Source organism: Mercenaria mercenaria, unplaced genomic scaffold (assembly GCF_021730395.1).
Source record: "Mercenaria mercenaria strain notata unplaced genomic scaffold, MADL_Memer_1 contig_3949, whole genome shotgun sequence".
Lineage (NCBI taxonomy): Eukaryota > Metazoa > Mollusca > Bivalvia > Venerida > Veneridae > Mercenaria > Mercenaria mercenaria.
The window spans coordinates 1-12796 of record NW_026462138.1 but is presented as its reverse complement, the minus strand read 5'-3'; the positions used below and the strand labels follow the sequence as shown (position 1 = coordinate 12796).

Below are 12796 nucleotides of genomic sequence, written 5' to 3'. Positions count from 1 at the left end.
GCATTCAGATATAAGATACATTCAACAGCAAGATGTGATGAATGTGACGTCTGGCTACACTACGAGTGCCTGTCGATTCATGAAAAGATCAATGTTGATCTTAGTATTTTGACAAAGTCCAAATGGCTCTGTCTGAGACGCAGGGAATCTCGAGTAATTTCCCTATACAACAAAGAAGTGTAGGAAACATTACCGGGTTAATCACTGTCGTTGTCTGAATCACTAATACTTAAACATTCTGTTTATATATGACATTAGTATACGTTTTTAAGCTTTGTTCTAACAGTGACTCCATTTCTGTAAAAGAAATATATACATAGAGGCACTACTAAATTTTATCCACATTGTTTTTATTTGTTTTTCACATAATAAATGTGTAATGTTCTAAATATTATACTCGCATAATGCTTGTTTGTTCATTTTTAGCCTACTGAAATTTTTTCTCAGCTTTAGTTTAATAAATATAACATACCGCCAGCACAGGTTCCCTTCAGGGAGAAATTTCACCTTTTCACATAATATTATGCCTTGTCGATAGCTCACAAGGCGACTAAGTTATGTGATGACGCATATCAACAACATGTTTCAATAAAAGGAGGATAACTTTGTTTTTGCATAAGCAAATTGAAATAGTAAATTTTTCTTGCTTCTTAGTTTATATATGTACAAAATACCGCGAGCATAGGTTCCACCACTCTAAAGTAATTGCGACTACGCTCGCGATAAAAAAACATTTGGATCTGACTGTACGAAATTTGCCTCACGTACAAAATTACCCAATTCAACACTGTAAACAGGGCCGGCGAAATCAGATTTTGACTTGCTTGTCCGTTTTTGTCAATTGCCATTTTATACTTGTCTGTATGATAGTTAAATAGTACATTCTGGTCAAATTTCACTGGTCCATACAAGCTTTGGGACAACCTGGGCAATACGGACAACTGAATTTGCCGCCCCTGTGTAAAGCACTAAGTGATGGATAGTGCAGTGACCTACTGTTTTCCTAGTCCTGGCTTCCAAAACTGTAAATGCCGCTTTTTAATATTTTGTTTTTTTCATAGTTGCGGCTTTAGAGTTTTGGACCAGGCCTACTGTGAAACCATACCAAAATAAAAAGTTGTCAAACTTTTCGTCGCAAACGTAGTCAACTGAAATTTTGAATGAAGACGTATGGGTATCTTGATAAAGTAATCACTTCTACATCTGTTAACACCATTTATCAAATTCTGCAAGCAAATCTTACAATAAAATCGCCGATTTTTACAAGTCACTGTTAGATCAGCATCATTTCTGCGGCCATTGTTGAATAGCTATACAACGAGATTCTCGCATGACGTAACTGCGCGAGCCGCTAAAGATATACATGTACAGCACCTTGTAAACAAAAGAAATGATTTATACATACAAGTTTTCTTAAGGATTTATCTATGAAAGTAATAATTCAAATCAATTTCAATAAAAAATAACCATTTTCCCAAGTTTTTTTGCCACCGGGATGCTGATGCAACTTCAAACGCGAAGCGGCACATGTAAGTGCTCTCTTAGCAGTTCGCGCGGGTGAAAGGTCAGTCTCATATTTCAAAGGAGCAAGATGGCGGCGAAGAGTAAACTTTTCAGACCAGTTCGAAATTTTCAGGTAGTTCTGCCATCAATTATGGGTTTTAATGCGTAAAATTTGGCACAATGGTAGATTTTACTATATACTATCTGATCAGAGAGTGCTGCTGCCGATTTCTTTTAAAATGTACAAACGCAAGCGTGTCAGATTTCTGGCACGATTATTGGTATGATTTCCCTACGGAGTACACTTCAGCGCTCCCGTCCAAATCCAGTATATAAACCGAGAGCGCTGAAGATCTTAAGCTACTTTTTTCCATGTTGTCAGAATACTGAAATTCTGAATGTTGAATGCAAATTACTAGTTTTCACGACTAAATGGTAAACGTTGCTCTATTGTTGTTTCTATAATGGCACACAGACATTTACCTGTTCACTGGACTCACCTTAGCAATGTCCAGATGTCAACGTTTTAACTGGAAAATGGCGTTTCCTAATAAAAGGGAGCGTACTGGTATGAAGGTATTAAATGCATCCGCTGCTATTTTCTATATAAAATTAACAACTTATAACATATTTTTATCAAGATTTCTAGCCTTTCACTTCCTGCGAGACTACCCTTGTCTTGAAGGTCTGTCTTTAGGCAATCAAAATATACCCAAAAAATATGGGGTTGACCATAATGCAGTGAAACCATGGTCACGTGACTGAGACACGTGATGAAAACGTTAATATTGCGTAGGTAGACATCAGGAAATACCTACTTTCACTTTCATTTTACAAGGCAGCTTCCAATCAACTTCTGAAGCATATAACGTAGCTTAAAATCATCTGCGGACATTCCTTTTAACAAACAAGCATAAATAAAGCTTATATCTGGCATGAAAATGGCCTTTACTAGGCGGGAAAATTGCACTATATATTGATATGGACTACATTCGAGTGGACCACGGAGGTATATCCGGCTAATTGCCCCCTTCATGCCTACTCGTAATTAAGCACATTGCACGGTATCACAATCCTAGCTGGTTACAGAACACCAGTTATTTTCCACACACTTCCAAGTTTAAGTTTATTTTCCACATCAGAGCATATAAATTTCATGATGAAAACTTACATGGCTGACAAATCAAAATTGACAAATATTATATACCTTATTCCTAGGTATACATCTGACCAGCTATGGTGTAGCTTTCTTCTGTATTATTCTGGTTTAGGTCCACTTTAATCTTACAACTACGTGCCCTATGCGCCCGCCCGCTTAGCTCAGTATGGTGAGCGTTGGTCATTCGGATCGCAGGGTCGCTGGTTCGATCCCCGGGCGGGGCGTATGTTCTCCGTGACGATTTGATAAAAGACATTGTGTCTGACATCATTCGTCCTCCACCTCTGATAATTCATGTGGGGAAGTTGGCAGTTACTTGCGGAGAACAGGTTTGTACTGGTACAGAATCCAGGAACACTGGTTAGGTTAACTGCCCGCCGTTACATGACTGAAATACTGTTGAAAAACGGCGTTAAACCCAAAACAAACAAACAAACGTGCCTTATGCAAACCCTTGGTTCTATATATAATCATAAACCTAAATATGCCTGTATAGAGATCACTAATACAGGCTTTATTAGATATATCAAACATAGCACGGCTGTGTCTAGTTTCTGTGCTCAGTATCCAAATGACCCCATGAACTACCAAATTCACGTGAATTAATTATTTCTGTTGATGAAATATCATATCAGCAAGATATTAAAACAAAAATGCCGGATTTTTTTTTACCATAACGTAGGTCCACAGTGTACATTTCTGTATTAAACTTGATTGTGGTGAAATTGTTTATACAGTCAAATTTATGTTAAAGACCATTTCCGAATAAGTACTACTAATATAAAACTTCTTATTAATGTAACGTTTTTCTCTCCCCCTTCACTATAAACAGTGTAATTTTACCTGAAATGAGAGACCATCAGTCAACTATTTAATAAAAAAAATCATTTCAAAGGGTGATTTTTACAATCATGTTTGACTGGTTTGCCCTCAATTGTCTGGCATGTAATGAGATTAAGTGATACTGCCTCAGGCGTAAATCGTGCGTAGTATCAGCACGTTATTGAACAAAGTTAGGGGTTTACGGTGGTGTGACGTCTTGGGCGAAGTAGACGTCAACCACTCTTAATATTTCGACAAGCAACAACGAAACTTGATCATAAAAATGAAATTACTACTAATTCGATCCCAAGTCGAAAATCTGGATGCAAATTGTAGAGGCAAAAGTGACAATTAAGAAGGCGACGGTGACACCATCGTGTAATTCATATCGATTTTAAAGGTCCATAATGCTTAAAAATTTATCTTAAAAACAAATAAAACAGCTTTCCAAATAGATGTTATGCATATGTACATGGTCAGAAAAGCACTACTTTCAATATTGCGTATGAACTGCCATAAAGGGAGGTAATAAAAAGTAATATTTAATAAAAGTTTCATCAATAAAGATAAATGTAAAGGAAGTAATTATCAGAAATAGGATTTATCAAAAAATTCATGTATTTTATGGTCATAATTGAAAATGTGACAGCCACAGTCACATTTTAAACAAATACAATGATATTAAAATAAAAAGAAGAGAGATTTTTGTATATTACTGGTTAGGTTTTACATCACGCTGACACAAGTATATGTTATATGTCGACGTTTTAATTTTTGAAGGCGGAGGAAGACCTCGGGTGCCTCTCCGATCATTATTTTACCACGGGTTGACACCTGGGTAGAACCACCGACCTTCCGTAAGCCAGCTGGACAGCCTGACCATTTGGCCACGGCTGTGTAAACTTGAGAGCTATTCACTACATATACATCGCAACAGATGAAGCAAATAAAATATTTTACAACAACAACAACTACATATTCTGTCAGTATTAGGTAAATAATTCTGTGGTATCCGTTATTCTTAGAATTTAAGATCATAACTGCCCAGCATAAAATGAAAACATCTCCATCAATGCCATTCAACTTTTGGTTTTAGAGCGAAAAAAACTTGATATCGATATCTTTTAAGTTGCAATTTAACTTAGGGATTCAGAAATATATAACAAAGCCCATAAGGACAATTTTCTTTTCAATTACAAAATGAACCATTTAGAATTATCATTTGTTTGCACTCCATGGTTTGTTTTTTTTTGCAAATTTCATAGCTCAAGGACATGCGCGTAACGTTAACAGGTACTTCTGCGTTCATTGGAAGCCTGATCGGTCTGGCTTGCGGGGACGTAGATAATTGGCGCGTCAACCACTAAGGTGTTGTGTTTAAAGAGAATACCGATATATATGATATACAGATGTAGAGGTGTAAAAAGGAGAAAACAATATGTAAATGACAGACTCTCTGACTTTCAAGTTGGAGGCGTTTCCAGTGATAAGCTATCCTTCGAAAATTCATGGAAACTTTTAAATGTAGTGTAGGAATTGAACATACTATTCCTGCTTGTATGTTAGGTGTTCTACCAACTGAGCTGAACAGAACTTACTCAGAAGCCTAGAGTCACTGCATATGATCTTAATCCATTCTTTTTCATGATTCTATTTAAAATTATCCATGCGACAAAATGTTGAGACAAACAAAGAAATTTTATTTGCTTACCACTCTCGGCAGTGTTTGCCCACCAATGCAGTTGGCGCGCCTTCACTTTCAAATTTATTAACAAACCAGATAGGCATTTACAATTTGTAAAGACCTCAACCACAGTGGGTCTAATCGTGGGAGGAGCAAAGGTGGCATTTAAAGATAGATTATTGCTTAATACAGCCTAACCTGTTCTGGAAGTACAGAAATGACAAATAGAAAAATGTGGTTGCTTAAGACAGGTGACTGCCTAATAGAGGTGACCGCTTACAGTTTCGACGGTACTTCAGTTGGTAATTTGAAGGTGTTGTATGGTAACTGATGAGGGTTAAGCTCCTTAATTTCATTTTTTTTTTTATTTTTGCAAACGATGCCGTTATGACAGTCATAAAATTATGCTGGGAATTCCTCTTAAATTTTAAGCTTTATAATTAACTATAAAAATTTTCAGACATCATCCCAAACCCATAACATTTCATTTTTATATATAATCTAATCTTCTGATGTAAGTAGGTTATTTACGGAATTAGTGTCATGTGTGTTTTACTTATTAACTCGAAATTTCCGGTAACAAACGCGAAATTTCGAGATATTTAGCATGAAAGGTCGACTTTGTATCTTGCCCTTTTTTATCCGCAAGATTTGAACGTCTGTCCGTCTGTCAAAGGCCAAAAATGTAATGAATGACTTTTGACTCTTCGAAGTGGAATCATCTACCTATATACCCATATATTGTACCAAACATGTAGCGACTTGAACATATACTACCATACATCATTGTACGACTTACCCCATAGCCTCTAGAGCTACTCCGGTTTTCAAACTGTATCCAGGATATTATACCTTCATTTACATGTGTAGTATGTTCGGATGGTAGTGGCTCAAACTAGGTCGAAAACCTTCCAGATATAGTCAAAATAGTGAAATATTCTAAGTTTGAATACTTCCCGGTCATCTTCTGTGACCTCTCCTCAAAATCTAGCTCTATTCAGATACCCAATCTTGGTCAGACACATTACTACACGTTCATGTAGGGTATGTCTATATTTCCTTGCCATATGAGGTCGAACTAGGTTGAAAACCCTCCATACTTAAACATGTTTAAATAGTGATATTTTTATGAGCAAACGCTGCCCGGTCATGTTAATCATATGACCCTGTAGAGCTACCCGGTGGATACACCAGGTACCTAATCTTGGCCAGGACCTATATATCAACGTAAACTTTAGTAGTTAGTACCTCGAAATTTTGAGTTACTAAGTCGTAATTTCGAGGTACGTAACTCAAAATTTCGAGATATTAACTCGAAATTTCGAATTAGTAACTCGAAATTTCGAGTTAATAGATAACATACACCTGACACGAATGCTCTTCTGTAGTTATTCGCATCTGATAGACGTAATTGTAAAAAGTCAATTGCATGCATTTAATTATTAGTACATATAGTATATCAAATTGAGATTTTTCTGTAAAGGTAAAAAAAAGCACTTTACCTTAACTTTTTATTCACGTAATGTGTTTGCTGTCATGTTGGGAAGTTTTGTAACAGTTATTTTGCTAAGAAAATTCAAACATGCACTATAATATCTTAAAACATCGTAAAATCTAATCCAAACATACACAACAACTATCGTGAATTATCATTGAAGTACTTTGTATCCCCAATAGCAAACATTTGAAAGATAACAACTTAAAAGCATTTTATAACATGTTTCCACTCTATACTTCGACATTTTTGTTTTTTGCACATATCTGAGATATGTGTACGTTTTGTCATAACCATTACTTTCTCCTTGTAACCCACTGTTGGTTGTTCTGACTGAGCTCCTAGCTTAGCCAGTTTGTCTGCCTCTTCATTGCCTGCAAGTCAACAATGGGATGGAATCCACTGAAGTGCTACTTTGCAGGTTAAACTCAGGCTTTGCATTCTCCTGGCTAGCTGCGGAGCTTTATTGTTGACCAGAGCTTCCATGACAGACAGTGCATCTGTGAGAAAGACGTTACAAGGAGAAAGTCACCATCATCAAGGCACTAACGAAACCAAGGATGGAGAAAGATGCTTTTCATCTCCTTGATCGGTCTGAACAAGTGATGATGGTCAGGCTCCGCTCAGGGCACAACAAGCTCAATGCTCACATGTACAAGAAATACAGACTGACATCATCGCCAACTTGTCCATGTTGTGAAGAAGATCAGACTGCGGAGCATATACTTCAGAGATGTAAAAGGCATGACCAGGAGTGAGCTGCGACTTGACCGATAGATACCTCAATCCACCAGAAACTGTATGGAGGCATTGAGGATCTGCGGCAAACCACACATTTTATCGAGGCCACAGGTCTGACAGTGTAGTCGCAAACGACAGGAAGAAGAAGTCACAACCATTACCAGCTTTCATAGCCAATTTTACATTGTAGCCTCCCTTGATTATCTGGCAATTCGTGCATATCTGGATTGTTTCCCTTAAACAAGACTACACTACCTGGTGATTATCGATATTCGGTCAGATAATGGTCATTGTTTATTGGAAAGTCAGTCTACCTTACAAGTGTATCAATTAGTGAGAAGGGGAAACAGTGTATTTTAGTTAATAAAATTATTATGTGATAACTTTAAAAGTAATACCTATTTTGGCATTTTTATGAAAAGGAAATATTTTTGATCAAACATAATAAAATAAGTGGAGATGTGCACAAATTCAAATTTAATATTTGAGAAAAATGTGTTATTCACTCACTAAAAGTTTTGTTTTAATGCTTGAAAAATATTATTAAAAACATTTGTCTAAGATTGAAAACCGAATATGCATTTCCGTGTTATAAAGTAAAGCATGAAAAAAGTACACTTTAGGCAACTTATTATATTTGAAATCAAAAATTCAGTATATATAGAACACAATAATTTGATTTTATCCAGTAATATTATATTCCAATATTGGTGATTGCATGACGTTGTATATGAGAAAATTATTTTCCCATTATTTTTTGTAAGTTTTCTATATTATATAAATATAATGGAAGGATCACCTTCATCGGTATGACCTTTTTCATTCTAATTATTATATTATTAGATATTGTTTGTCAAAGAGTTTTTACTCTACCTGAGTTTCATTATCATTATTATTTCTTCTATATTACTGCTATGTCTTTCTTTTATTATTTTTATTTTTAATATTATATGATAATAATTATTAATTATTAATCAGATAATAATGAAGATCTACATAATAATAAAATAATAATTATAAAAACAATAGTATTATTATCATTCCACATTCACCAAAGGAAAATTAATTCCATTCAACTCCACTGCACACATCTTCAAGGTCTAGGTGGGTCGCCTGCTGTGCTAATTGCTCTCTAATCGGTCAATGTTACACAATCGCTGATAAGCAGCAGATAAGATTGGAGTTGTTTATTAGAATGGGGAGGGGGGCGGGGGCACTTATATATTGTAGTAGATCTATAAATTGTAATATATTACTATATGCTCATTACTATATATATTGATAGATAAAATATATCTTTCGAAAATAGATTACTTGATAAAAATAACACTTACAACAAATTATCCCCCATTTAAGGTAAAATTAAAGTATGGTTATTGAATATGCTGAAGCGAAGGTCGCATCACAAAGATCCCACCGCATAACTATACACTTGACAATAAACATATAACACAATTTACCCTAAGGTCATTAGCGCTGACACGTGATTAGGTGCGAAATTATGCAAATTGTATACTGGTACTGTCCTACATTTTAATCAATTTCAACGCTGTCGGTTCGAAACCTCACATAGAGTACAGAATACTTTCATGTGATATAGTCGTTCATCTGGTTTACGGCACACCGGTGACTCTACCCTGGTTCCCGCCCTAGGTAGTCCAAATAATTTGACGTTATAGGACACAATCCCTGTCTTTGGAGAGATATTGACCAGTGCAAAATTTCTACAATAATAAGAATTCATAATAAATATTTCGGTGACCACGCTATATCATTGATTCTTCTCATGAGAAGGAACACTTATGGTGAACATGTCACACTTGACTGAGAAGGTAATGGATACAAGGGTATCATCAAAGGCATCCGAATTCCAGTAGGCGCCGCCATTTTGTACTCATGCATATTCATTACAAATAGCCTCTTTGCCAATGTGTTTTTACGCATCTTTAAGTCAATCTTTAGTGAAATACAACTACGTAATAAACAGACATACAATAACAATAATTTAGTTTAAACTATCTAACTCCTAAATCTTACATGTCATATTGTAAAATCGAGATTAACTAAATGAATATTCATCATCTAAAAATAGACACCGCCTAAAAATATCGTCTACTATTATTCTTCTCGGTTTCATTCTTTGCTGCTTCCAGAGGTTCTTTTTACGATTTTATTTCATACCAACTTTAATATTTTAACATTTTAAGTATAACCATCAAAACATACTGTACTAATAAAGTTATTCGAGATGTTTTACTTGTCTGTGAATGTTATTGCACGATACGTACCGTCACCGGATAACAACATTTCATACTTCCCTTGTTTTTATCTAGAACTGTATAATGCATTTCTTCACTTTACTGAGCTATAAATATTTCGAACTTGGTAATTTCATAACTTTTGATTAATTGTTTTGTAATTGGCTATAATGCATTTCTTCACTTTATTGAGCTATAAATATTTCGAACTTGGTAATTTCATACCTTTTGATTAATTGTTTTGTAATTGTCAAGTTGTGAACTTTTTATACGCACTGTTTTCAAATCCATTAGTTTGTTGGTGCCGACTTATATAAAATTTTAAGCCCTTTTTCTCCTGGTTTAGTCATTCTGGAGCTGTAAGTATCCATTCATGCAATGCAATTACTGGCATACGGCAGAACTTTTCTTCCATTGTATTGCTAATTAAAATTAAGCAAACTCGCATACGACCAAATTCTGTTCTGTGCCACTAGGACAGGTGTCAACATTGTTCCCCAAATTTTGACAGAGTGATGGTATTTATTGTCCGCTAATAATATTTAGGTAGGATCGCTCATCTAAAGGTGTTTGTTTATTATTTTAAGTTAAATAAATGTTTGTGTGAAATAACTTTAAGTATTCTTAAAATAAATAGATAAGAATGCACGTAAACTAGCAAAAAACATATCATAATTATTTTATTAAAGATCCCTTAAAAAGAATATTTAATGTGCGCTAGAAGGAACCTTTTGGTAAGCTAAATCTTGTAGTATATGTAGGACTAACTAAACTAAAGGAACCAGCGCGGGAGCCATCTGGTCTAGTCGCGTAATGGCTGCCAGGTATTTGAACACTAATTTTTCACTTGGCATGGCATCAGAGGTCTAAATTGAGCTAGGCTAGTTTCTGTTTAAATTTCATTGTGGATGTATTGTTGACATTTTGGTAGGAAAAATGGGAGAGCAGGTTGTATTTGGTGAAGTCAAGCTCAATTTTAGTATGAGTAGTACTTCCAGGTCACAGCAGTGTGATTTTGATGTCAGTTTACAGTAAGTAAATGTGACCAGAGAAATCTCTCTTAGAAGATACATGACCCCTTCTTTTCTCTTCAGTTTTATCATAACTCTTTAAAATGAGGTAAGAATTTGTTCTCTGAAATGGGTGTAGCTATGTTTGGTAGCTCTTTGAAAAAAGGTCAGTTTTATATAGAATATATAGGGAAAACTATTTAGGCTATTGTGTAGATTGAATCGCGCTAACCGCGCGAAACGTCATGATTACCTCCCTTAATTTTGTTTGCGCCATTTGTACTGAAATGAAAACCACGAGAAAAGTTAAGATCAATATTTTCGTTTACAACGTCATTTGTAATAACTCGAGTTGAAGTAACGTAAACTATTTCGATATTCATTCTGGAAAAAATAAAAGATAACGGTTTTAAACCAGAAATACTTTGAAATCGGGAGTCAACTAAGTGAATAGATATTCGGATAACGCTTGGAGATACTGAATTAGAAATAGATCTGTTAATTTTGTAATCTTTAATTAAATACAAAAAGTACTGAATGGCTGAATTCTCTAGCAAAGTTCTTGAGTATGAAAGATTTGTAAATGAAAAGTTAAAAGAAGATCTGAGATTAATTCTGGAACAAAGGGATAAAACTTACGGACAAATTGCAGAATATTTGCAGCTTAAAACAACCATTGAAAAAATAAAAGAAAGCAAGCAAACAGAAGGTTTAAAGACAAAAGTTGATATTGGATGCAATTTTTATGTTCAAGCGAACGTTCCAGATTCTTCAAGAATCTATGTTTTCATAGGATTTGGGTTCTTTTTAGAAATGACACTTGATGAAGCACTAAAGTTTATAGGGAAAAGGACCAAATTACTGAATGAGCACACTGATAGACTAACAGATGATGCCGCTAAAGTGAAGGCAAATATACGGCTAGTCCTTGAAGGTTTGAGGGAATTACAACAAATAAAAAATGAACCAGAGACGCAAAGAAGAGAGATGTAAGTATTAGTTACAGTAAGTAATTTCCTGACCATTTCAGTCAGTGTTCCAGGTAATTTTTAGAAAGTGGCTAGCCGTCCAGTAACCGGATGCCTAGCCTGCGTTCTAGCCGGTTACCGGATGGCTAGCAAATTCTCAGGATTTTCTAGCCATCTGGTAATCAATTTTAGTGTTTCCTGCAGAATCTAAAAGGGGCATGGTGTTTCCCTTGAAAAAGGGCACTTGTAATGCACGGTATGGCATTGAAAGGGCATTTGTCCAAGTAAGCTTGCTGGCGTCATTTTACATACTATTTTTCACATTGCATTTGAGAATTTTTCATATCTCATGGTAGATATTTTGTATTATTCTTTAGATTTATAATGCCTACCGTGTTGTGAAAGAGTTTCCTTCAAAGATGACACTGATGATTCGTACTTTCAAACATTCTTATTCTGTTACCCTAATGAAGTGTTAGCTTGCATTTTCAGAGACGAATATCAGCTGATAATTGTTGTCAGTGAGATTTAAAATGACAAATCGACATGGAAAGTTTTATTTTCTAGTGTTTTGGGCTTGCGAAAACGAAAGTAGATTGTGACGTAAAAAGTACATGCTGTGAAATTTGCTAGATTAGATCGTCTGCCACTATTTTTATCACTCCCTCATTGCTCGGAAGTTTCTGCGATAAATACACTATTTTGAATCAAAATAACGGACTGTGAATCTGTTTCCCATCTAATCATACTGTATTCAGTAATATACTTAAACATAAATACGGATACCTAAGGTTCATTGCGAGTAATAACTCGAAACTTCGGCTTGCTTGACGCTTGCGGCCGTGCACTTTCAACTTAAATTTCAGCCTTATAAAAACATTTTGACAAATTATTTACAAAAACAAAACTAGGGCTTTGCATTTTTAGTTTGTTCATTTAAATCTTGATAAGTTTTTATAACTTTATTGCTAAGTTATCGGTTATTTTCATACTTACGTATGTTTTCAAATTTTCGAGATGGCGGCGACTTCTGGATCGGCACATCATGTGCTTTGAAAGTACGATTTCTTAATTATAAATCAAAACATCAGCCGATTTTAATGAATTTAGTATCATCCTAAAGCTTAAACGTTTATCTAGTTATTTTTATAAATGG

General features: G+C 35.1%; 1 protein-coding gene across 1 annotated transcript; it reads left to right on the top strand.

The window, feature by feature from the left end:
• Positions 1-10947: 10947 nt before the first annotated feature.
• Positions 10948-11665, top strand: LOC128553566 (protein UXT-like). The gene has a single exon (XM_053534747.1). The coding sequence runs from the start codon at positions 11210-11212 to the stop codon at positions 11663-11665; it is 456 nt and encodes a 151-aa protein (XP_053390722.1). The 5' UTR covers positions 10948-11209.
• Positions 11666-12796: the final 1131 nt, after the last annotated feature.

What these genes read in the sequence shown, in the direction of transcription:
- LOC128553566 (XM_053534747.1), top strand. Translation starts at nt 11,210, where the DNA reads ATGGCTGAATTCTCTAGCAAAGTTCTTGAGTATGAAAGATTTGTAAAT.